Below are 27,469 nucleotides of genomic sequence, written 5' to 3' on the forward strand. Positions count from 1 at the left end.
TCGTGAATCCTTTTGGCAAGATTAGCTGGCTGCACATATATTCTTTTCCATTCTTAATGTGGATGGGACCGATCAGTGTTCGGTTCAAGGGCTCTTAGAGCGTGAATTCTTTACCATCAGCAAGTGTATCGAGATTATCACGTATTGTTATTGTGGATTCTTCTGCAATCACAACCGTCTTACAGGACTAATGCCAATCCACCATTTGATGATTTCACCTGAGTTCCCAGAAGTGCAAGTCAATTCAAAAAGGATTTCAGGTGGGTGAAAATTTGATGAGATCAAGAATAGTTCTCTTCCCATCTGACGAATCATTGTATTCGTCTTTCAAATGTAACAGCTAGAACACAAGACATCGATAGTACGTATGTTAGCCGTAGAAAGAAAGACATTTGGTCCTCATCATTATCAGGACAAATAATCAAATACAAGAGCAGAAAAACCAAGATGATCCTTGTACAAGAGCCTCTGCATGAATCAGATCGAATCACAAGGTAACATAGACTAGTAGACGCTGAAAGAAAGGTGCAAATCCCTCGGCACTTTCCATGCTCTCATTACTCGAGCCTACCACATTAATCTACCATCTGACATTATAATTGATTAGACGCGAGGATGATGCAACTTTATACATGAAAGTTGGCCTCGTCGAGATTCCAGCCTCCTGGGTTTCCATCAACTTGGCGACAATACTGTTCACATGCTTTGCTACATGCAGAGATGGTGGCACCTTCTTTGAGGCACACCGGCATGCAGTGTTTTCCGCACTCCGAGAGCGCTTCGCCGGGGGTGGCGGCGAAGGCCAACAGCAACGCCGCTGCCATGAGAATCGCGGCGACCGTCTTCTTGCTCATGGCCATCTTGATCTTTGTCCTGAACGTTTTTATGATCTGCAAAGTATAGTTTTTTGATCTTGTGCTTGAGCATTTTGGAAATGTATAGTACGTGTTCTTATATAAAGTAAGAGTTCTTTGTTTTTTTTGACATTTTCTATTTATGTGAAGAACTCATTGGTGGTCTGGAGCAGTAAATGGGAGAGAAATTTCAGCTTGGGAATGGTTGGAGTTTATTCACTCTACAATGTAATACACACATTCTTGGGATTTATCCGATGCATGTCTATTTATGAAGATTTCATTAGTTTTATCTCTTGCTCTACTATATATAAGAAAAAACAAATTAAATGACACTTTATTTTTTATCTGAAACAGAAAATTCCATAAACTAAAATTAGCAAAAATATAACGAATGGATGGATCCGCATTTGAAAATATAAGAGTTTATGGACATCATCTCATGTGATTTATATATAAATGACGAGTATGGTCAGATTTACTACGATTGATTTGCGAAATTAATATGTCAAATTGTGAGCAGACCTTTCAAACACGTGGGTTAATATTCAACAATCAATAGTAGTATGAGTCATTACTTATCAAACCGTTATTATAAACTAATTTAGTAAGTCTATCGTTTTTTTTAAATGAAATCTCGCGATCAACTTATATAAAAAAAATAAAAGAAATCCCACAACCGGGCATACAGTCTTAGTTACTATTATTATTATATATTCACACACTCAATCTTGTACTTTTTTTTTGTCGAACAATTTTGTACTTGAATATATCGTGATTGAATAAAATCTCTTAAAGCCAAGATCGCATAAATACAAAAGTGGGATCTTTCCTTTTTCAAAACAAGTTTGCGATATATAGGCCGCCTAGTCTGCTACTTTATTGGTTAGTGGAACCTGTCCTCACCAAGACGTCATCAATTGGTAATTATCTTAATTGGCCAAAGAAAAGCAAAAAAGAAATTGTGACCATATTTCATTTATTGAAGAATTGTGACAATGAATCCTTAACATAATAAAAATGGGATATTTGTCCAAAAAATCCTAACCCTATTGTATTGTATGGCGGTCAATTCAATCATAAACTTTTCAATTTGAGCAATTTAATTTTAAATCTTTTGGCAATTTGCCAATGTAGTCTTTCTGATTAATTTTAGCTAAAAATTATTAACATGAATGTTGACAGTTCTATATGATATGCTACCGCTAACATGAACAATTTTCGTAATTTTTTTTAAAAAATTTCTAAATTTTTTCCTTTTCGTTTCTTTCCTTTCCTTTCCTTTTTCTTTTTTTTCTATTTCCCTTCACTGGTGAGGCTTGGAAAATAGAAAAAAAAAAAAAAAAAAAAAGGAAAGGAAAAAAAAGGGAAAATATTCAGAAAATTTGAAATTTTTTTTTATAAAAATCATTAACGTCAGCGATTTTTGTTCAAAATTAACTAGGATGACTATATTGGCAAATTGCCAAAAGGTTTAGGAATAAAATAGCCAAATTAAAAAGTTTATGACTAAATTGATTGCCGTATAATAAATTTAGGACTTTTTGGACAATTTTCCATACCAAAAGTCCACTACCTTGTCATGGCAATCTTTAGCAGATACATAATAAAGTAGGGTTTCATAAACAGCATGTGAATAAGACAAGCGATGCATGTGTGCTTTCGAAGTGCCTAAGAAAATTTACGAGGGAGTGCGATCAATTTAGATACGTGGCGTCATGTGCAAGTACTGATTACTTTTAATTAGTTAACGTGTGGAGGGGGCCTCTAGCAACAATCCCTCTGGAAGATGATGTAGCGAAAGGACATCGCATGCGCTAACAAAGTTGATTTCTTTTAGTCTTCAGTTACTAGCTTTTGCATAAATGACGAACGAATGACCACTAGTTACGTAGTGAAAGTCGGGTGAGAAAGTGGGACGTCGGATGGATTTGATCTTGCCACCAAATCTCGTAAACGATCATGATCATATCGAGATCGAGATCGAGAGAGAGATAGACGTGTAAAGGCAAGATCTTCGGTTTGTTCACCAACCTTTATGAAAGCCACCACAAATTCAAAACCTTGGCGAAGAGAAGTCGCACAGGGAAGACATATGCAGCTCTCCTTCCAAAAGGTTGCCTCATATATTTATGAAAACCTCGAGCAGGGTTCAAAGATGTGGGATGTGACGGTGGTGTTGGTGGTGGTGGTGGTGGTGGTTAAGATCCATTTGACTTGGGTGAGAATAGTGGCACATGATGTGATTTTTTGTAAGCCCGGCATGTTAATTTCAAAACCCTAAAGCTAAGAAGGAGAATACTTTCACATTGTATAAATTTAAGCCATTAGAGAGTGACGCGCCTCGACATTTCTCTTCATTCGTCAATGTAAGGTTTAAGGAAAGCTCGAAACGCATGCGTCATCTACATCGTGTTGGTAAAGGCCTAGCAAGGGTTGAAATTTCGGGAACCAACTAACTCAGGAAAATTACCCAATCAATCCTAAACTTATTGTACGGATGTCAATTCAGTCATGAACTTTCCAATCTCGGCAAATTAGTCATAAACATTTAAGCGAAATTTCAATGCAGTCCTTCTGACAAATTTTTGCCAGAAAAATCGCTAATGTGGCGGTCCAATCATCTCCGACCGTGGCGCACCGCCGCGTCAATGATATTCTGGCGAAAACTAGCCAGATTAGTTATATTAGAATTTCGCGCAAAAAATTTAGGACTAAATTAGTAAAATTGGAAAGTTTATGACTGACTGGACATTCGTACGATAAGATCAAGACAAATTGGATAATTTCTCCCCGACTAGCTCAAAGGGTTTAAGGGAAGGGCACCGGTAATGATTGGTGACGGAGAAACGAAATGCCTCTTCCAGTCCCAGGCATGATTGGGATTATCTTAAAAAAGGTTTCTTTTCCATACTAAACTCGAGCTCAAAACTATGTAACTCGAACACTCAAGAAGAATTTATCTTTTCAATATGTTTTTGGCGAGGAAATGATTCTTCTTTTGTGACCAATGCATACGGATATGCCCCCGCCAACAGAATAAACGTGGGAGTAATTAGGTCTTGCTTAACATAAGTAAGTGGCTTCACTTCAAAGGTATGAACTTTCTCAGGGAAAATTACCAAAAAAGTCCTAAACCTTTCGCAATTGTGCCAATTCAGTCATAAACCTTTTTTTTTTGCCATTTCAATCCTAAACCTTTTACAATTGTGCCAATTCAGTCCATCCGGCCACTTTTGGCCGGCCGGCACTGACGTGGACGCCGGCCGGCTGACGTGGCATTATTTTAATATTTTTTCCTTTTTTTTTTCCTTCTTCCCCCTGGCCGAACCGGCCAGGGGGAGGCTCGCCGGCGAGGCCGACCTCGCCTGCCATGGCGAGGTCGAGCTCGTCGGCCATGGGCGACGGCGAGGCCTCGCCCAGATCTGGAGAGACCTCGCCGTCGCCGGGCGAGCTTCATGGCCGGCGAGGTCGACCTCGCCCATGGCCGGCAAGCTCGACCTCACCATGGCTGGGCAAGGTCAACCTCTCCCATGGCCGGCGAGGTCGGCCTCGCCATGGCCGGCGAGGTCACCTCGCCGGCGAGCCTCCCCCTGGCCGGTCCGGCCAGGGGAAGAAGGAAAAAAATATTAAAATAATGCTACGTCAGCCGGTAGGCGTCCACGTCAGCGCCGGCCAGCCAAAAGTGGCCGGATAGACTGAATTGGCACAATTGTAAAAGATTTAGGACTGAAATGGCCAAAAAAAAAAGGTTTAGGACTGAATTGGCACAATTGCAAAAGGTTTAGGACTTTTTTGGTAATTTTCCCAACTTTCTCATGAGAAATGAAAGAGAGAGAGAGAGACCCCACTCGGTCAGGGAGAGCACGATAATTAAAAAAATATATTAAACTTTCTAATTATTGGATTAAAAGCTAAGCTGTGGGAAAAATTGGAGTTAAGATTAAAATTAGCAAAAAGGACTTGGTCTTCTCTCATCATTCGCTTGCAATGTGTATTGGAGTCCAATCTAATTCGTTGAATTTTGGGGATTTGGACTAGGACGGGATTAGATGCCCATTTCCTTCGTAGAAAGTGGCATGGCTTTCTTTGGTGGTGGTGGGTACGAAGTTAGACTTGGCCTCACCTAGATTGTCAAATTTAAGGATTTTCAAAATAAGCTTTTTGTATTTTCAATTCCTATTAAATAAATAATTGTACACCTTGAACAAAATAAGTATTTCTCACCTAGAGAAAAGTATGTTTGATGTTTTTGCCTGTTTGCTATTTTATGTTCATATATAAGAAAGGATTTCAAAGTGGCGATTGTTGTTGCGGAAAATAATTTTTATTGGAAGCTTCTACAAAGTCTTCTACAGAAATGATTACTTGAAAATTTTTGTGCCACTATTGTCACCTCAAACATGACTTCTAACACTTTCCTTGTGGCCACTCTTACCTCTGAGATTTTGCACCAATTCATAACGTGTTTGTTTCGCGAAAAATTAAATTAATTAAAAAATGTTTTTTTAAAAAATAATCGCTTTTATTGCTTATAAAAACAAATTAACTAAAAATATTTTCATTACCCACGAAAATATTTAGACATAAATTGTTGTTGATAATGAAAGTATTTTTCATTGACTAATTATTTTAAGCGACATAAACAATTACTTTTAAAAAAATATATTTTCTAAATTATTCATTTTTCGCGAAGCAAGCAGAGCCTTAGTTTCAAAACTCAACATATTTTACGTCCCAATATTTTAAAATTCTACTCTTCACATCTGGGATTTGACACCACCAGAAAAGGATTGGGAAAATGATAGAAATTCAAGAATGCAAGATGTAGTTTTTGATTAATATAACGGGCCAAAAACCATTAAAAAGTTATCAGTGGAAAACTCCAACTTTATCACCAAATAGGAAAAAATTAAGACGTTGAGGGGGAGTGGACAAAAGTTCGATGGATGATCTTAGAATTGAGACTGTAATTGCTTACCAATCTGCACTAGCTGCCTTCTTTTTACACGTGTGTTTTTTACTTCCATAAGCCAGTTTTGTCTGAAGTTACACGTGTGCATGTGGTAAAATTATATTTTACACAAGCAGAACTTTTTTTTGGCAAATTGTAGTAGATTTCCATCATTTAATTTGAAAAAAAAATTGCAAATGGGGAATTTTTTAACTTAAATATAACAGGCGTGAGAATTTGGTGGATTAAGTATATGTTAGATATTAATCTATGGTTAGCATTAATTTTAATAGGACACATGAATTCTTGTGCATTTTCTGTAATTGTTTGAGGTTGAGACTGTTGAGATTACTTTCTACACCGTGGAAGTCAGGGCATAAAATGTCGCCCCTAAAAAATTAAAGTTGGTGCAGTATAACTTATAAAATAGAGAATGCAAGCTACAACTTAGGAGAAAAAAATTTAGCATACTCATTTAGTATAATATCGAGGTAAGCCGAGTTTTGTTTTTACTTTCACCTTTTGCAAAACGGGGAATCTTACTTTAGATAGGTAAAGCCCCACACTCACATAAATCCACTAATCAATCTCATTAATCAGTTAATTAAAACGTGAGCTGAAACCAAAATGCGATTGTACAACAGAAACATTAGATCGTTTACGCTTAGTCGTGTGAAAAACCGAACTCGTATTGTCTACCCTGATCCGTACACGTGCGTTCCTCCAAGGAAACAACTCAAACAATGGTTTGCCCACGCCAAGCTTACATCCAACTTTTGACTTGAACATGAGAGAGTGCTAAGAACGAATTAAGTGAGTAATTACTTTAATTAAACCTCATAATCTTATTAGCTACGTACAACATCATCTCATGATGTGGTGTGCATTGAAAAACAAGAGTACGCAACCACACAAGTCGCAACAGAAGCTTAGAGTCATAGAGCCACGGACCCTCCTCCAACCTCCATTAGGAAAAGGCCGCCAATTTTCCAAGGTTGACCGGGATTAGCTTTGACCCTCGAGGACGAAAAACCAGCCTGCCCCAAAATGACCTTAACCTTCACGAGAAGATCGGGTCAAACTGATGTCCACTTGATGGGAGACTCGAATGAGAAAACTCCCTCGCATGCCGTCCTAAATTTGCGAAAACCAAGGAGAGTTCGAAGAAAACAATTCGATCCTCCCATGTTTGATCTCTTCCCATCATAGTCCAGTCCTAATGACGTACTCCTACGATTCGATTTAGAAAATTTAGCAAAAGAAAACGACGGGAGAGAGAGAGAGAGAGCCGGGGGCATCCTAGGAGTCCGCCACGTGGCGTCCCGTTGCTCGAAATTCGCGTGGTGACGGTATTAGGGTTTGACAATGAAGGGGCACCGATGGTTGACTGCTTCTTTAGAATTTCTTGGCCTTGGGTTCAATGTCAAATTTGTGCGAGTACAGAGATTTTTTGGCTGACCCAAGAAGTCACTTTGAAATGTGAATCACGCTTTGGGGAAGAATCTTGTGAGGAAGGTAAACGTCGTCGGTACACTAGTTTGTCTACCGACAAGATGTGTTGCCCTATTTTGACCATCCCCGTGTCCTTCTGTTCCTCGCGCATAGAATTGCAAGAATTGGACTTAAGCATGCCCTTAAAAAACTTCATCTCGATTCTCATTTGGATCTCGAGATTATCAGGATGTAAAATAACTAGCGGATATTCACTCTAGAGAGATTTGGGGATACAAAACGTGCGGGCACCGACACGTTAATATAAAGAACGCATCCGTAGAGCCTGCTCCACAGGGATGGGACAGGCCACGAAGGCTCTCATAGGAGCGAAAGCTCCATTCCTTTTGTGAGGATACCTATTAACCGAACATCAAAGATCTCTACCTTTTGTGTTCTTTTCTTACTCGCGAATAGAATTGCAAGAATCGTTAGCTCCAAAATTAGGGTTAGTGTCGGAGATAATTAAGCTAATTGCCTAGCTCGTTTATTAAGTGACATGAAAGATTATGTCCAGCGTTTAAGCACGGAATCATTGAATACAAGGGCCCATCCATTTCAACATTAGAACTGAAATTTGTCGTGATAATTAGTAAGTCGGTATCAATAAGACTTCTGCACCACGAAACGGGAAAGAGACATGGGCCGGGAATAGAGAGGCACGAGGAAGACAGAGACGGACCGGAGGTCGGGGCAGAGAGAGCACGATATGGCATCGGTGCCGGTGACAGCGGTAGTCGGAGGTAGAGCAGCAGCTGGCGTTGGCCGCGGTGGTTGGAGGCAACTAGTAGTGGCGATTGGAGGTTGGTCTAGTGGTGAGAGACATTGGGGATATATTTCGACAATTAGGGATATGTCTATCTGAAATTTTTTTTTTATTGGTTCTATATAATTGATATATGATGCAATTAGGGGTATGTCGAATATGTGTCAATTCACCACACAAATGAGCTCCAGTTTTCAAATTTCGTAAAACAAAATCCTTCCAATCATTATAGATAATTACAAAATCACAATTAATCCAATTGACTAACTAAATCATATTGAGCTTTATTGGTTTCTGTTATAACTAGAAAAGATCCTACTTATAATTAAACCTATACGTCACGAATTGAACCGTTTTGTTGACTAATATATTGAAATAATGCACATCGAAATCAATTTACTTAATTATAGCATTTTAATGTAATTATAGTTGTTAATCGCCAGTTCCATAAGATGAAAGAAAATCCTTTTTGAGAGTGTGGCACGTGGACTTCAAACAGTAACGCCAACTAATTTCCATATAAATTCGGCACTAATCATAACTATTGGAAATCCGGACGAGGGATATCTTGTTTGTTCTCAGTTTCATACTCTTTTCGCGGAATTTTAAAATTCACCTTTTTAATCACATGACCATCTACATGATTATCGTCTTGAACATATGGATGTGTTTCCGCTCCACTAGTTTCATAATGACACATGCCATTGTTCCGAGACTTCTTTAAAAAGTTTATCGGAAATCGAGTCACTTTATCGATGCGTAATGTCTTGTCATAAAATATTCTTGTTTCAGAGCATGATTGCATAGGTCTACTTGAAAGCTCATTAACACCGTGCAACCCTTATAAATCGATTAAGTCCCAGCTTTTGCTGCCCTGTATAGGTGACCTTGATCCTATACAGTGGGTACGCAGTTTGTGGGATTCCAATAAGCGACGCATAATCATTAGCGCTAAACCTCGGTTGAAGTGGTCCTGGAGAGAGAGAAAGAGGGGTGTGCCGGCTGGATAATATGCCACTTTCTAAAATGGGGGCTTACTGTGGAATATGCGTACCGACCAGTACCGACCAGTACTCACATATATTCAATGGAATGTCCACTCAACACACTCTCTCAATAGATATATATACATGGAGAGAGAACGCTCTTGGCTAGCTACCCTAGCTTGTAAGAGTGCATAGAGAGAGCTCACAAGCATATATACATATCTCAGCTTATGCTCAAGTCATTTAAACTGCTTCACTACTAGAGAGAGAGAGAGAGAATGGGGAGAGCTCCGTGCTGTGAGGAGATGGGGTTGAAGAAAGGCCCCTGGACCCCCGACGAGGACCACATCCTCATCGACTACGTCCAGGGTCACGGCCATGGCAATTGGCGGAAACTTCCCAAACTAGCCGGTAAGTGAATGTATTCACGGTTGAGTGCCTGTGGTTCGTTAGTCACCAATATGAGAACGATATGCTATGAATTGAATCGCCATATAATGCCTGATTGTTAACATTTGTCTACTTTTTTTCTTCCATTTCGTTTGTCTTATCAGGCTTGTTGAGGTGTGGCAAGAGTTGCAGGCTCAGGTGGACAAATTACTTGAGGCCAGACATCAAAAGAGGTAACTTTAGCAGAGAAGAAGAGGACGCCATCATCCACCTCCATGAAGTGCTTGGGAACAGGTTTTCTTTCTCTCCCTCTTTCCTTTCTTTCCTCCCTTTTTGCATTCAATAGCAAAGTCCGACCACTGGTCCTTCAGAATTACGTGTGTTGAGCTCTGTGAATTCTTTCTTTACTTGCTTTGTCGTCTTGAAACAGTAGAGCAAAGTTCAATGAAAAAACACGTAGCATTGTTGCACCCACCGATTAAATCTTCGGGTCTGCTACTTCGAAACCATTGAGGCAAATCGTGAAATAACTGCAAAAGTCTAAATGCCGACATAGATGACTAAGACCATGCAAGCAGGCGCAATTCTTGTCTAAACTCAGTCTACTGTAGAGACATATCTAGTAAATCTATTCATCTGTGCACATTGACGACGTACACGTGAGCGAGATTGTACTATATTCGACAAAGGATAAATCCCCTTTTCCCAAAATTTGGATGATCATAGCTTGAAAACCTCTTCTGGGATTTTTAGTGGAGGACCCCAATAAGCATAATTAAAGTTCATTCCTTTCCATGTTCAGCCCGCCTTTTTGGATTGGCAAAGATTCCCCGTCTGAAACATGTTTGTTTTACTGTGTCTTGGACCCCTCGTGTTTGTGGTTGCTCTTGTCTTCGTGCAACACACAAAGACAAGACCAAGGACAAGGCGTTATGCATCCGAGTATCGATTTGTTTCCACCCATGTTGAAGCAAATGTATATAAACAGTTTCGATGCACCTGACGCGATCCTAATGTGACCTGTATTTTTTTCTTCAGATGGTCCGCGATAGCAGCAAGGTTGCCGGGACGAACAGACAATGAGATAAAAAACGTGTGGCACACCCATCTGAAGAAGAGGCTAAGAAAGGACCACGAGTCGTCGTCGCTCGACGATGTTGCATCCAAAATGCAAGTCACGACGTTGCATACCAACAACGAAGCACGTGGTAAATATGAAAGCCATGGCGGGCCAATCTCATCTCCTCAAACTCAACAGAGCTCAAGTAGCACGTCTCTCTCCTCCACAACCACGGAAGACAATAACAGCGACGATAATAATCGCGACAACCGCGACAATTGCATCCACAAGGAGCTCAAAGATGCAATCTCCGGGTTGATGGACGAGAGTTTCTGGTCAGAACTGATATCATCAGACGACAATAACTCAGCCGTGACTGATGATTTTCTTGCGGTTAGCAGTGAGTTCCAGTCGTCCCTAAGTTCAAACGTTGGACCGTGGGACATGGACCAGGGTGGGATGGTGGATTGTTTTTGGTATGATCTCTTCAAAGGAGCTGAATTAGCAGATGTCTAGGCGACAGTTGAGGCAACAGTCGCAAGAATTAGTCGATTTCTTCTTCTTTTTTCTGTTTTTTTTTCCTTGTTCTTTTGCGTTTTGTATTGGGGTTCAACGTGCCGACTTGAGGAGTCATGATTTTGAAGGTGACCACTGATGTTAGCGACCAGAATTAGCCGACCAATCGAAGTTGGGCCAAACAATGATGAGGATCTGAGGGTGCCGCGGGGAAGCTTTCAAACATGTCGGGGAGAACTTGTTGTATATGTACCGAACACACATAAGGAGACACCATTGTTGCTGATTCTCAAATGGATGACCGTCCTGCACTAATTATTACTTTCATTGTGCGGATCAGCCGGAAACGAGTATTATATTATTTCTGTTTAACCGCCTTGCTGCTCAGTACATGTGTGAATAGAAGAGGAAATGGAAAACGTAAAAGGATCCGGATTCAATCACATCATCAATTTAACCTAACTTTTATAAAGAAATTCTTAAAGTTTAGAAGAACTTACACCCATGTCCACTAAGCCAAATGTCTCTCTCTCTCTCTCTCTCTCTCTCCCTCTCTCTCTCTTGCCATCGTTGTCGTCGATAGGAATGATAGCAGGACGAGCTTGGGACGTCATACCCAATTTCAAGCCCATTGCACCAAGTGTTGCTACCATCCTGGACTTGTCCAAAGGTTATTTAGGTTGAATTCCCGAAACCGTCCGTTCAACCAATACCCGCCAAGTTCGAACTTACCCAAATTTGCTTAGCTTACCTCAGTTCCATTGGGCCGTATAGACAAGAGAGTCAGACTTGGAGCCACCACAACCACCAAAGCTGCCGAATCTCCACCGCCAGTGCCGCCACACATGGTCATCGTGCCTCGATTTGGGGCGGTGGGGTATGGCACAATTGGCGGCACCGATGGCTAGAATCGCAAGACAAGACGGGTAGCCACGTACGGGGGAGGAGGATGTGCTCGATGCAAGAAGAAGAGCGACAAAGGGAGTATTGGAAAAAAAAAATGGAAAGGAAAAGGAAGCAAAAAAAAGAGAACATGTCTCAACCGTTGAAATTCAGTATGTTGATGTGTCTGTCTTTCTCTTATTATGGTAAATTTTAAATTTTGTTTGCTGAATTTAGATGGCTTGGATCCTAGACATAATAGGGATTACATGCAGCAGGTCCATCTAACTTATGCCCGAGATTCGTCAAATTCAACTGTCTAAACGAATATAAGGTAGATAAACCCTTATTTTGTGTAATCTCGAAGGAGATGGATTATGTTCTCCAATTCTAAGTGTTATGAACACGAGTGGGACGATATATATGTTTGTAACACACAATTCACTTATTCAATCGACTAGAAATTATGAAAGGAAAAATCAGACAACAAAATCAATTTAATCCGGTCTACTCGACCCGCGTCCACAAAGATCGATGATTCAAAAAGATAATAATTAATAAAAATCTAAGTAGACACACCCGAAAGTAAATAGAAGAACTAATAACAAATCAAAAGCCAACAATGATGGGATTCAACCTTAACATAAATCTTATTAAATGAATCTCATGCGTCGAACATGATCCCAAGAAAATTTCCAAGGACCTAAATCCTGTAGAATAGCTACTTCTGATACAATTCGTGATAGAGTAGGGTTTGGTAATTAGCAATTGCAATATGTTGCATGTTTATTCAAAATTTTCGAAAAGAATCTCCTGGATGGATCGCACACTCCACGTGTGTGCGTGTGGTTGGCCTGTTCAAATCATAAGATAACGTGAAGGAGTTAATTAATCATTTAAATGTCCAATTTCCCAATAATACGCCTTAGGCAATGTTTTAGCCAATAGGGATCATTTCTCTCTCTCTTTCTCCATCTCGAAATAGTAGAGCACATGGATTCCACCGAGTGTGCACTTATCAACCAATAAAGACATGTCTTTAATTAGTCATGGAGCAGAAGAAGATCATGTTAGATTTGGACTTACCAATCACTATTCTAGTGCATCACATGCATTGTTAACGCCGGAACCCTCATGATAAAATATTCTCTTCGCGAACAGGAATTAGATTAAAAAATTTGAAATTTTCAGTACATCACTTAAATTTATCATTAGTACGATGAAAATGTAAATGGATATGATAAATTAAATATGATGAACAATTAAATGCCTGCAGATCTTGTAATAATCCGACAGGGTTTGCTCTTTTGTATTGCTTCCAAATTCTTCATAAGATTTTGTCACCTCTAGTTGAGTGATCTCTCTCTCTCAATTTCGCTAATGAAGTTATTAAAATGGTTGACACCTAATTAATTCCGATTTGAAACTCCACAGCCCAAACCCATTCTAATTCATTATTGGCAAGACTTATTCGAGTTAGTTAACTAAGTCAAGAGATATGTTTAGGAGAATTTAGAAAAATGTACATGAAACTTCATCTAGATATCATTTATATATTTCTATTTTCGAAAATAGTTGTCTGCATCTTCACTTTATCAAAACTGTCCACCCATTTATAATTTTGTCATTTTCCTTCTAAAAAAGCTCTAATCCCCCCATGGCCCTTGCAACCCGAGCTCATTATCATGACTCTCTCTCAGGTTGGTAGATCTCAAATTTATCTGCTGAATTTTAGACATAAAAGTGATTACATGCAGCCCAATTTGCATTCAAACTAATGAGGTCCATATAACTTATGCCCGAGATTCATCAAATTCAACTGTTTACACTATTATAAGGTACTTTGTTAAAAAAAAAAAAGAGAGACTATTATAAGGTACAAAAACCCTAATTCTGCATATTCTCGAAGAAGATGGGAGACGGAAGGTACGTGGATTATGTTCTCCTATTCTAAGTATTTTGAACATGAGGGGGATGATATATACGTTTGCAATGAAAAATTCACTAATTCATTTGGCTAGAAATTGTGAAAGGAAAACTCTGAAATTAATTTAATCCAGTCCAGTTGACCCGCATCCGGAAAGATCGATGATTTAAATACATCTCAACATTCTAATTATTGAAATTAAAAATTATAAAAATAAATACACCCGGAAGTGAATAAAAGAACTAAAGCCTATCACATACCCCGGAAAAATATCACATATCAAAAGCCAATAATAATGGGATTCAACCTTAAGATAAATCTTAAATGAGTCTCATGCATCGAACATAATCCCAAGAAAATTACTAAGGACCTAAATCCTGTAGAATAGCTACCAATTCCTGATAGACTAGGGTTAGCAAATAACAATTGCAATATACCCCGTGGATCGCACACTTCACATGTGTGGTTAGCCTGTTCAAATCAAAAGAAAACGTGAAAGAGTTAATTAATCAATTAAATGTCCAATTTCCCAATAGTACACCCTAATCATTGTTTTAGCCAATAGAGATCATTTCTCCTCTTTCTCTTTCTCGAAATAGTAATATCAAGATCTCTAAGTATAAAGTCTAAGAACACATGGATTCCACCGAGCATGCACTTATCACCCAGTAAAGGCATGTCTTTAATTAATCATGGAGCAGAAGAAGATCGTGTTAGATTTGGACTTATCAATCACTACGCTAATGCATCGCGTGCATTGTCAACGCAGGAACCCTCATGATAAAATATCCTCTTCACGAACAGGAATTGGATTGAGAAAGATTGAAATTTTCAGTACATCACTCGTTTCCTTTTATACATTTTTAGTACGATAAAGATCTAAATGGATATGATTAATTAAATATGATTGACAATTAAATGCCTACGGATCTTTTAATAATCCGACAGGGTTTGCTTTTTAGTATTGCTTCCAAATTCTTTATAAGATTTTATCGCTAGTAGATGAGTGATCTCTCTCTCATTTTTCACTAATAAACTTATTAAATGCCTAATCACTGAGGTTTACGCGAGTGGTCACCCTTCCTACTTGAGATGAGGGAGATAGGGAGTTCGATTCCCCGCCTTCTCATGAGTGCTAGGGGTGGGGATATTTAATTTCAAGATGTGGGTTTCGACTCCCACGCTCTGTAAAGAGGCAGGGCAATAATAATGTGAAAGTGAGTTGAGAGTTAGAGTAAGACAGACAAAAGAAAAAAAAATATTAAATGCTTATTGTGATCTACAAGCATCCCCTTCTTGAATCTCTCAAAAGGGTTGACACCTAATTAATTCCGTTTTCAAACTCCAAAACCCATTCTAATTCATTATTGGCAAAACTTATTCGAGTTAATTAATTAAGTCATGGGATATGTTTAGGAGAATATAGAAAATGTAAATGAGGTTTCATCTAGATATATCATTTATATATGTCTATTTTCATAAATAGATCTCTGCATCTTCACTTTATCAAAATTGTCCGCCTATTTATAATTTTGTCACTTTCCTTCTTAAAAAAGCCCTAATCTCTCTCTCTCTCTCTCTCTCTCTCTCTCTCTCTCTCTCTCTCTCTCTCTCTCTCTCTCTCTCTCTCTCTCTCTCTCTCTCTCTCTCTCTCCATGGCCCTGGGAGCCCGAGCTCACTATCATGGCCACACCAGATCTGAGCTCGCAGCCACCAGATCTAGCATCTCGCAATCAATGGCTACTCGATTTGGATCGAGTGGTGAGGGGAGCTGGCTGTTGGCAAGCCAAAGTCATTTTCTGACTATGTTTATAAGTTAGCGATTACACGTGAACTATGAGTGAATTCAATACAATACTGACACATGAATTGAAACTTTATGGAGCTGCTTGTAAATGCTACGTACTGTTCTTAGCAATTATCGTCATATAACCGAAGTTAACTATATCTTTCTCTCGCCCGAGGAATTAATTAGTTTATTTGGGAAAGATACTAAAAACATACTTCACTTTTATTCCGCTGATCACTTACATATCTCTAATTTTGTAAATATCATTGGTATATCTCGAAGCAAGATCTCATATTGAAAAGACCAAAGTTCCCCTCGTTGCAAAACTCATTTTAGCACTTGCTGAGGGTTTGAGGGATTCCAATTAGAGTTGAATTCGAGTGTTCTGGGGAGAAGTTAGAATTAAGAATGCAATTATAGGCATTTTCGGGAAAGAGAATGGATTTCCGTAAGTAGGGGCATGGAAATAATAGATGTGAAGGTGCAAAGTGGTCTCTAAAGGTAAACCTCGGGGTATGAACTCGGTATTTGTATGTGAGTGTTTAGTAAATGAAATGTGATGTATGTTTTTGGTATTTCCCTTGATTATTTTTTCTTAACGCGTACACCTCTTTTTTAACGGTTTTTGTGGTTGCATGCTATAAACATTCTCAAAGCTATTTTTAAAAGTAAAATCAATTCATTTTGAATTCATATTCCGTACATGAGATATATCTAGTGCATAGTGCGAGTAAATTAAACTTTGTACGGTATATACATATACAGACTTCTATATAATTATACGCTATAAAGCTAAACAGCGTCGTCCAAATCTAATCAATGACAAGGGAATTAGGTAGATAATCCTCCTCTCGTTGATAGCTCTCCAAAGGAATGTCATGATTCACGTCGGATTTGTACTTATCGAGCCACACGTGCTAAATTAAGCCCACTTAGGTACCTGGACCCCACCCGATTGAAGTTGGGTTCACTACACCCGGATCCGGATCCAGATCCAGTTCCAAGTTACAACCTTGCTACTTACAATATAGACTCCACAACTTTTAAAAAAAAAAAAAGAAGAAGAGCCAACGGCAGTGACATGACAGAGTATATTGACTCCGTTTGTTTCGCGAAAAATAAATGATTTTAAAAATAAAAATGATTATTTATATCACTTTGAAAGTAATTTAGATTTTTTACTTTGTGAGATCTATTATGAATTATGTCATGAGTGTAGAGTTTGCCTTTTGAATTAAACTAATACTCTTTCTAAGCTGCTTTTAGTCGATTTAAGCTCATGAAAGTACAAAAGAAAATTACAAGGAAAAAAAAAAGGTTGGATTTGGTTCCAAATCGAACCAAATTGCACAAATCGGTTTGGTTCAGTTTGATTCCATGCTAAAATTTATTTGGTTCGATATAATTTTTGTTTGAACCGTGTTTATGATGTTTGGGTTGGTTTGACGTCGAAATCGCGCCGTGCATTCCGGTTCGAACTTTTGAGTGGTGGACAAGCTTGGACAAGGCTCTTAGGCCCAATGATGCTAGTAATATTTTAAGTGAGCTTCAAATGCTTCAAGATATCTCAACAAGCCAAGTGAATGAGAGAATTGGATGATGCGCGTATAATCGCCTTCTCCTTGCTTTTAATTCTTCCTTCGACAGAATATTCTTTCTTCTTCATTTAACCTCCATATATAGAAATTTTTATTAGGTTCACTGTCAATGTAAAGTAGTTTTTTACACATCCACAGGTCGATGGGTGATGTGTGTACTTTAGAGAGAGTGGCGTGAGCTAACCGCATGCATTGTTATGGCTCCCATTCGATAGCAATTTAAAAGGTTTTCTACATTGTCAGTGGACGTACATAATTATAATCCTACTAAATATACCTTGGTTACTAATTATGTGACAACGATGAGATCTGAAGTTCATTTGTTGAGTCCATATGTAAAGTCATAATTATTCATACGGCCCTTTTTCGCAGCAAATGGGGAATCTTTTGTTACAATAGAAGCAAACATGGGCTAGACAGAACTATGCTCTTGCCATTTCCCAATGTAGCTCGATAAGAGTAGAAGTTCAAATTTACACCGTTAGAAAATCTAACCTAAAAGCTTAAATCACTAGGCAAATAGAGACTACATGTATATATAAAGCATCCATTGTCAAACGATATGGGATATTTCAACACCCTCTTTCACATGCAAGTCGAATTAGCAAGGGCATGTGAAATTTAATTAATGACGAGGTGGACACACATGCAAAAGAAATATATAGTACCTGGTTTCGATGTCATGTTAAAAAGTCTAACTTAAAAGTTTAAGCTAGCATATAAACCCTATTGTCAAGTAATGTGAGATTGTGCTCTATCGATGAATGAAGAAGCATGTTAGCATCATATTGCTTATGAAGCTAAAGGGCAAATTGTAAAGAACGACAACAAAGCCATCTATTTTGTATGGCATGGAATTATGGAACGGCTCTAAATTCAAGATAAGACGGACGAAATTCGTTTCAGATGGTATCAAAGCACGTCAAAGAAAGGCCTCTTTGATGCTCTAAGGGATGTGATATGCGGACGGAGACTTGGAACCTGAAAAATGATTCATATAGCATAACCTCCAATGGTGGAATGGTTCTCATGCATGTTTGGAAGCTAGAAATTCGCGGAAAATCACAAGATCTATAAAAGGAAGAACGATTGAAGGAAGCATGTCCTCTGACCACAAAAAAGAAAAAAAGGAAGCATGTCCACAAGGAAAAGAATCTAAAAAAACAGAAAAAAGAAAAAAGAAAAGAAAAGACACGGTCCTTAACCTAATAATTGATAAGAAAAGAAAGTATCCAGTAATGATGCCACACAAATCTTACTCATTCATGACTATTGCTCTTGCGAAAATCCTATATTTGGCGCCACCTAACTAATGGCCAGAATTTGCACCACCAATCCTTGGCAAAAATGGAAGAGAGAAAAAAAAACATGTCTTCGTAATAAAAAGGAAAAAACGAAAAGAAGAGGGCCGATATCTGGGCTCAATGGAGAAGGCAAGGGAATTCAGATAGCACTCGTCTCTCTTCACCACAAATCAAACCCTCTCCCCATTCAGATTTCCGGTCGGTCGCGCAGTCGAACCCACCGGGAATCTGGATGACGAGGAAGCCGAAGCCCTCTGCAGCTGCAGTGGTCCAGATACCACGCAAAGAAGCCGAAGCCGGCGAAGAGGCAAATTGTGACGATGGCAAACCATCTGACCGCCCCAAGGAACGTGGAAACAATGTTAATAACAACGATGGGACGAAGCCCGTCGCCGAGTGGAAGCTCGCTAGGAAGAAGGCGCTGCTGCAGTTCCGGTGCAAGCTGGAAGACGCGATCCGTGGGGACTACCTCCTGGGACGGTCCTACCGGAGCCTCTCGAGGTCGTCAAGAGAGAACATGAACAACGTGTCCTCGCAGCAGCCGCCGTTGTGGGACATTGCGCTGTGGGGCGTCCCTCTATTGCCCAGCAAGGGGCACGAGGGCACGGACCACGTCCTCACAAACTTCCTGAAGGCACGGGACTACAAGGCCGGCGAGGCTTTTGAGATGCTCCAGGAGACGCTCCGGTGGCGGAGGCAACACATGGTGGATGAGATCGCCGGCGAGCCCCCCTTCGGCCCTGACGAGCCAGTCTCGCAGATGATGTACGTGCGGAGCGTCGATAGGGACGGTCGTCCGCTGTGTTATCACGTGTATGGGATGCTGGAGGACCGAGAGACGTACAAGAGGGCGCTGGGGACGAAAGAGAGGGTCGAGGAGTTCAAGAGGTGGGTCGTGCAACTTATGGAAAAGGTTGTCAGGAGGCTGAGCTTTAAGGACGGAGGGGTCCACTCGCTGATCCAGATCACGGACTTGAAGAACATGCAGTCGCATAGCGCGAAGGAGATGCGGGGCGTGCTCCGGAGCACCTTCCTGACGGTGCAGGATCACTACCCTGAGCTCGTCCACAGACATGTAAGCGAATAACATCCGAAACTAGGTTGATTGCAGTTTGGTTATTTTTCTTGGTGTGGATTTGTTCCTCGCATGGTGATGGAAAGAATACATATTCAAATACCATGTTCCTTGCATACGATCGGTACAATTTAGCAAAGATAAAAGGACTGCAATATTCCTTGGACTTGACTATCTGCATGTAGCTAATGTTAGGCAATGTTCATCAACATCTGCTTCTCTACGAAACATTCAAAGCATTATCAGATTCCGGAGTAAATCATGTCAACGCCGGCGAACTTCATGCGCAGATAATACTAAATGTCCCTCTGTGGTTCTACACGTTCCACTTGCTGCTCTTGCGACTTCTGCGTCAATCCGACAAGCACAAGTTCATCCTCGCGAGACCAGCTAAAGTCACCAAGACCCTTCTCAAGTGAGACCAGTATGCAGACCTTATGAATATCTTCGAGAGTATCTGGCTTTTGTTTGCTGATTTCCAACCCTTGTTAACGCATTGCTGGTGCTGTTGATTGAATGCTGGCTATACCGATCTATAAAGATTCATAGACCCAGAAGATCTGCCCGTGGAATATGGTGGTCTCTTAAGAGAGAATGACGAGGAATTCTCGACACTGGACAAGGTCTCGGAGGTCTTCGTCAGAGGGAACACAACCAAGAGCATTCGAATCCCAATTGCTGAGGTACTTAGCGTATGCTTTTGACATTTTTTCCATGTTGGTCTTTAGTTTCGTTTTGAACTTTTGAAAAATGACTTTAGCATAACTTCAACTTTTGCAAAGTGTAGTCAATAGTTGATACCTCTTATCATCATATTGGAGAACACTCTTTTAACAAAATCCTCGTTTTAATTTATGGAGTTTTAGCTAGCTCGAAACATCTCCGTCTAATTTCCCTATAATTTGATGATGACCCTTATGAATTGTGGATGGATATAGTTGAACATTCGGATATTTAATCAGAAGAAAACAAAAAAGAAAATGTGAGTTTTGTTTTGTCTGAATTCCTTTTCTTCGATAGAAAAAATTCATCCCCATTGCACATTGGTGCTTATCAAATGTGAGTGTGTGCGAGTCGAGTCACGCATACACCCTAGAACATGTTCCTCAATGCTGAGAACATCCCCAAAGAGGTGGGGTGTTGCAAAAGCATTTCATTTTATTTAGCATTTGGCGTTGTATTGTTAATTATTGAAAATTTAATACCTTGAATTCTTAGAACTTTACATAACATATTAGGTTAAAATAATTTGAGAAGGCCAATGAATGAACAATATTGTGGAAGCTACCAGCAGAAGGTATTCATAATGTGAAAGATTTTAAACATAATTGTTGTTACACATGCTTGATGTTTCACATGTCATGAATGTATCATACTATTGTAGGCCGGCGCAACGGTGGTGTGGGACGTGACGGTGGTGGGGTGGGACGTGTCTTACAAGGAGGAGTTCGTACCGGACGACGAGGGCTCGTACAAGGTGCTGCTCCACATGTCGAAGAAGCTGAATAAGAGCGTGAGGAACTCCTACTACATCAACGAGCCCGGCGAGCTCGTCATCACTGTCCGCAACCCCACCTTCAAGAAGAAGAGGGTGCTCTACCGCACCAAGTTCAAGCCCACCGTCCCCATGTACGTCTTCTTCAAGTGATAATGAAAAGGCTACACATACGCAACATGAATGCATGTTAATCACTCATTTATGATCATTGCTAATAACTATTATTTGTATCCCCTGTTATGTCCGGTTCTTTGTGTTGTTTTTAATGACAAAGAAGCCAACGACGGCATGGTAACGATTGGGCCTGTGATATACCCACTGGTCTCATCAATCGGGTAAGATGCGAGCCAATTTGGATAGGTGACCCACCATAGAATTGCTAGAACTTGGTGGTGTGAGAATCGAATGTGTATTATGTGCCTAATCATCACACAATCGAACCCTCAAATCACAAGTAAGACATTTTAGCACTAGACCATCCCCTCTAATCCACACACAAGTCTATTTCTTTGTTTGTTTTTATTTTATTTTATGTATGACCCATTTGAGGTCGCTCGATCTACACATTAGTTAGGATCATGCCCTTTGTCCATGAGATTTCATATTAAGCTGTATATTGGGCCACCTCATTTGACCATATGTGAGATTTACCTCATCCAGCAATGCATACGAGGCATATGTGATACTATTTTCCTTAAGGATTGGGATCGTCTGAATTTAGGAGGGTATAAAGTTACATGGTAAAGTTAGCCTTTGGACCAAAATACCTCATCTATTGAGGAATTTAAACAAGAGACCATGTACCCAAAGAAAACCCCAATTTTCCCCTCTTCCTTCCTCTCTCTATCTTAATCCTAATCAAGCCAAGTTGAGCGTCGTTGCCGAGCCCCCGCCGCCTCTTTGTCGCTGTCGTAGCTCGATCGAACGTTGTCTCGTCACCTCCTCGCCTTCCCATTGTGGCTGACGTCCATCTCAGCCCCTTAAATCGAATTTGCAAGGGGCGGGTCGATGGTTGCAAACATTAAGGGCGTTGCCCGGCAACGCTGGGTTTGGGCTTGGCAACACTGGATATGGTGTAATGAGCCCTGACCCCGTTCCGCTATGAGTCAAATGGAGAGGAGTAACGAGATCGAGAGAGGGATCGGTGCTAGGAGCTCGCGACCGATCAAAGGCAAGCGGGGGGTTTTCATCTGTGCGCGGCGGAGGTCGTCCGTCAGGTCATGCAGACCCTGTTCTCCATCTTCAACAGTACCGCAACAAGTTTGTGGGGCAAGGGCAAAATGGGCTGAGCGAAAGTTGGAAAAAAGGTGGAAGAAAGCAAGAGGAAAAAGAAAAACAAATCTCGTAAAAAAGCAATGTACTTAAATCCAGAGAGCGCTAAATTCAAAGGATCTAAATTTTGGACCCTCGACTAATGGATGGAGTTAACAAAAGGACGCGGCGGCTCTCCATCCAACCAGCACTATATCAGGCATCAAGAATGTCCCAATGGAGTCGTTATAGCTTGAACTTATGACCTCATATTTTCTAACAGAGTCCGCCATTCACTTCTAAAAATAATCGACTAATCGTATTTTAAGTTGAACAAAGCGATTTTCACCGGCATTATATTATAATATGCATTTTTACGATGTTGTTTCGTAGCTAAATGCCAAAAAAAATGTCATGGAGTATAAAGTTTGTTGATATAAAATTGCCAGTTTTTATGTTTTTTGGTCAGATAAAATTGCCAGTTAACTCACATATTTTATCGTAAAAAAATCCCGTTGATCGAGTCGAGATGAAAATTTCTTTGGGGGAGCTAATCGTAAATTCGGAGGGGAAAGCGGGAGAGGGTAATTCAGGACAGTCCAAGAAAGAAGTCTCCCCTGTCTCCCCTGTCTCTCTCTTCCCCCTTCCCAGCAATTTTAAAAATGGTGGAAAGAGGAAAGAACGACATCTCAGGCTCTCTCGTCTCTCTAGGAGGAACCGAGCAGACCTTTCTCTGAGATCTCCTCTCCCTCTCTCTCTCTCTCTCCCTCTCTCTGGTCCCTCACTCAGATCCCCCCAATGGGAGAAACCGACAGGGGAGACAAGACGAGAGCTTGAGACACACACGCACACACTCTCCCGCACGCACACGTTCGCGTTCTCTGCAGCAAGAAGACAATCGGGGAACATGGGAATGGCTCGTTCTCTAGTTGGCCGCACCCTCGCGGCGGCGCTCGCTCTCCTCTTCCTTCTCTCCCTCGCCGCCTCATCTTCGGCCGCACCACCGCCCTCCCGCGGACGAAAGCTGGGGTTTTTCTACACCCGCACCAGAGGACGATGCACTCCTCAGTAACCCCATCTCTCTCTCTCTCTCTCTCTCTGGGTGACTGAGTCGGGCCGAGTCGACCCGCTGCCTCCGGTGGCTGACTCGGGTTTGCTGTTTCTTTCTTCTTCTTCTTTTTTGTTTCTGTCCTTGCGCAGGTACTGGAGCAGCGGGCGAGAGAAGTGGCCGAGGATGGTGCCGAGGAAATCCACGGTGTCGAGGGCGTTCGGGTCGAGGGCGATCGCCGAGCTCTACGGCGGCGATCTGACGGTGTGGGAATCGACGGCCGGGGTCGTCGGCGTGGGGGGCGCGTACGGCAGGCTGGTGAAGCAGGCGAGCGCGGCCCTTCTCAACTCGTACGCCCGGAAAGGGTTCGCCTACTCGGCCTGGGAAGTCAAGACCCTGCTCATCCAGGCCTTGGCCTCGCCGCGAGCCGCCGCCGATCAGGCCGACCAGTTCGCCGTCGCCAACGAAGCCTGTAATTAGCAGCAAATCCTTTCGTTCCTTCTTTCTTGTTCTTTCTATTGAGACTCGAGTAGTAGCCGTAGTCACAGAAATGATTTGCCAGATCAGCATGTGAAAGTTCTAACCTAACTGGTCGGTTGTTTTATCGGTTTTTACTCTAACCAAAGTGGTTCTGTAATTGAATCGTGCGTTCGAATTTACGGTTTAACCAGGAGAGGGGTCACGCGACATCGCGTGATGTTCGCCTGACACGACAGTCACGTGACTTGTCCCGCTCTTTTGGATTACTTTTTTCTGACACTGGCCGACTGCACGATCAGCCAGTGGGAGGCCCGCTCAGATGGAGCCGGCTGCAGGCTGAGCTCGTCTTCGACAAGAATCTAAGACCCTTTGCGATTGGGCGCGCGCGCTTTGATCAGTCAAGCGGTGAGGTGGCGAACGCTAGCAACGTGTCTCTAGTACCCGCGGGAGCCGGCGCCGGCGCCGGAACCCCCCCTTGTTCATGACCGCCTCTAGAGAGGCACGTGATGTTGAGCTCTGCCGCGCAACGTGTCGTGGTGGTGGTCTTTGGGGGGCGTTGGACCAAAGATTTGTGGCTGAGGCGGCGGTTGGTCTTTGGTGGTGGTGGCAGGTCGCAGGCGCCGGAGGCGGCGGCTGTCGTGAAGGAGAGAGAATGACACGGGAGAGTGAATAACATCAAGGTTTGCTAGTTAGGGTTGTGTATGGTTCGCATTTACCAATTTAGACTATCTTAATACATAATTGACCGATCAAAACATCGTACGACAATTGATGGTTACCTGCCGGATGACGACCGATTTTGACTCATAAGAATGTGGTAATAGAACATCTTTGGTTTTATGTTATTTCTAATAATTTGTTTGTCTGAAGATAAATTGCTTTCGGAGAAATTGTTTTCCAACTTTTCAGCATTGACTGACGGAAAACTAAACCATGTACGGAAAACATTTTTCATAGATTGAGAATAACAAATGTAGATTGAGGAAAAACAATTTTCCTTCTGATAATAAATAAATCACTCACTCTTGAAAGTGATTTTTATGGAAAATATTTTCATTTATTATAAAGTTTTCAGTTAAACAAACGCACTAAGAAAATAGTGGAGATATCATCACATTGATTCTAGTTTGGGTGAACCCATTTCGAGCTCAAATCACATATTGTTTTCTAGTACATTTTATTTTTATAAAAAAAAAAGTAATAAGTTGGGCAATAAAGATTAGGCCTAATTTGGTAGGGGTAATCGATTCCAGGGTGAGTGTTAATTCTAGAAATGATTGGTTCCTGGTCCGATCCCGTCAAATCCAATGGAATCGATTGATTAACAAGGAAAGCATGCGAAATGTTAATTTCTAGAATCATATCATCATCACAATCAAAAGCATCGTCACAATCGTTTGCTCTAAAATCATCGTAATAGAAGCAGTGGAGGAGATTAATTAGGAAAGCACACAAAATATTAACAATCCAAAGACGAAAAAAACTTACTCAAGAGTGAAGATTGAGAGTTGATACGAGAGCCGAGGGAGACGTATGAGAGTTAAGTCGCAAAAAGAGTGAGGCGTGAGAGGCAAAGGGGAAAGAGTGAAGAGTGTTGATGTTGAGCGAGACGTGAGGCAAGAAGGAAGGGAGCTGCAACCATATTAGGGTTTTCTAAGAAACTATACATATATCAGTCAGTTTGATTTCTACCCTGGAACCGAGAACCAGACCGATTAGACATCGATTCAAAAAATAGGAATTGGGAACCGGACTGGCATCCCTTGGAACTGCCTAAAACCGGTCAATTCAGTCTAATTCGATCGGTTCCTTTTGTACATCTCTAGTCAATTCTCACCTTGGAATCTGAAACCGAACTAGGTAGGGTTAATTCCCCGTTTGTCAAATCGAGAACCGACCCGCCCGATCCTAGGACTAGACCAACCAATCCAAGCCCATTCCAGAGTTGGTCTCAGAAATGGTGATTCCTTTTTTTTTGGTTTCTTCTATTCCCTAGTCGCTTCTATGTATAAAGAAGTCATTTCTATATTCTAGTAAATGTGAAACATAATTTACTAATTTAGGGTTTCCTTCAGAATATTTAAAAAAAGAATAGTAATATGGAACGGACTGTCGGTTCGAGATCACTCTCCGTAAGTATGAAAAGAATAAGATTCGAACTCGCTTAGTGATCATTCTCCGTTTGTTTCGCAAAAATAAAAAAGATTTGGAAAATATTTTTCTATAAATAATTGTTTATATCATTTATAATAATGAATTAACAAAAAATATTTTTTATCGTCCATGAATATGCTTAATCATAAATTATCGTCAATAATGTAAAAAATTTCCATCGACTAATTATTTCAAGCTATATAAACAATCACTTTTAGGAAAATATTTCCACAAAACAAACCGAACAAAGAGATATTTATGCCAACAGAAAAAGAAAAAAAGAAAGTTAGGGCGAATTTGAAATTATCTTGAAGGACGAGAACTCACAACAATTATCCTAACGGGGGCTCGATTGAAAATTCATCAGGGGCAAAAATCCAATTATCCAACAAAGTTTTCGCGGAGTTGTCCCTGGGCCTGTTAAACGGGTGGGTCGGGTCGGGTTTGGGTCGGGTCATAAATGGTCCGACCCAAATTGACCCATTAACCCGTTTATGACCAATTTATTCAAAGTGTAAATATCTCAACCCATACCCGACCCGACCCATATTGCTAAAACACTTTTATATTTAACCTAATCTAGGAATACTTGTTTCTTATGATTTTTTTTTTAAAATTATACTGCTAAAACATTTTATGCAATACAAAGCTAGCGAAAAAAATTTATAAATTTTTTTAAATTTGAGGTTATGTTTGTTTTACGAAAAATGCGACATTTCTAGAAAATATTTTTCATAAAGTCATTATCCAAGAAAATAAAAAAAAATTAATATTTTTTTATTTTTTAAATCGAATTTTTAATTATTTTTATTTTTTATTTTTCTTTTTTCTTTTTCCTTTATTTTTGGCCGATCGCCGGCCACCGTGGCCGGCGACCGACCACAGGCGAGGACGAGCTCGTCGGAGGCCGGCGAAGCTCGTTCTCGCCGATCTAGCGAGGCCTCGGCCTCAGGCGAGGCTCCAGCCTCGCCGATCTGGCGAGACTCGAGCTCGCTAGCCTCGGGCGAGCTCTACCTCGCCGGATCTAGCGAGGTGGAGCCTCGGCCGAGGCCGGCGAGGTAGAGCTCGCCCGAGGCCGATGAGCTCGAGTCTCGCCAAATCGGCGAGGCTGGAGCCTCGCCAGGATCGGGCGAGCCTTGAGGTCGCCGGAATCGGGCGAGCTCGAGCCTCGCCGGAGGCCGGTGAGCTCGAGCTTCGCCGGCCTCTGGTGAGGTCGTCCCGCCCCGGTGGCCGGTCGCCGTGGCCGACCACCGGCCGGAATAAAAAAAAAAGAAAAAGAAAGAAGAAAAAAGAAAAAAATAAAAGAAAAAATACAAATAATTAAATTTCGATTTTTTTTAAACATCTTTATAAAGAGGAAGAGAGTGTGTGGATGGGTCTAGTGGGTGGATTGGACATGGGTTCCAAACTCAACCCATTTAGACCCATTTATGTTTAAGCTTTAAA

At 40.9% G+C, this 27,469-nt stretch overlaps 3 protein-coding genes across 3 annotated transcripts; all 3 read left to right on the forward strand.

Annotated features, from left to right (window-relative positions):
- The first annotated feature begins 9,191 nt into the window (after positions 1-9,191).
- Positions 9,192-11,338, forward strand: LOC115673638 (transcription factor MYB13-like). Its single transcript, XM_030595858.2, has 3 exons — positions 9,192-9,462; positions 9,606-9,735; positions 10,480-11,338. The coding sequence occupies exons 1-3, from the start codon at positions 9,330-9,332 to the stop codon at positions 11,015-11,017; spliced, it is 801 nt and encodes a 266-aa protein (XP_030451718.1). The 5' UTR covers positions 9,192-9,329; the 3' UTR covers positions 11,018-11,338.
- A 7,307-nt stretch (positions 11,339-18,645) lies between these two features.
- LOC115673601 (patellin-4-like) lies at positions 18,646-21,371 on the forward strand. Its single transcript, XM_056314915.1, has 4 exons — positions 18,646-19,592; positions 19,883-20,007; positions 20,134-20,275; positions 20,977-21,371. The coding sequence occupies exons 1-4, from the start codon at positions 18,750-18,752 to the stop codon at positions 21,238-21,240; spliced, it is 1,374 nt and encodes a 457-aa protein (XP_056170890.1). The 5' UTR covers positions 18,646-18,749; the 3' UTR covers positions 21,241-21,371.
- A 1,643-nt stretch (positions 21,372-23,014) lies between these two features.
- On the forward strand, positions 23,015-23,977 carry LOC115673673 (uncharacterized). The gene is made up of 2 exons (XM_030595906.2): positions 23,015-23,409; positions 23,542-23,977. The coding sequence occupies exons 1-2, from the start codon at positions 23,249-23,251 to the stop codon at positions 23,867-23,869; spliced, it is 489 nt and encodes a 162-aa protein (XP_030451766.2). The 5' UTR covers positions 23,015-23,248; the 3' UTR covers positions 23,870-23,977.
- The last annotated feature ends 3,492 nt before the right edge of the window (positions 23,978-27,469 follow it).

This window comes from Syzygium oleosum, unplaced genomic scaffold (assembly GCF_021117445.2).
Source record: "Syzygium oleosum isolate NSW1041296 unplaced genomic scaffold, Sole_v2.1 Sole_v2.09, whole genome shotgun sequence".
NCBI lineage: Eukaryota > Viridiplantae > Streptophyta > Magnoliopsida > Myrtales > Myrtaceae > Syzygium > Syzygium oleosum.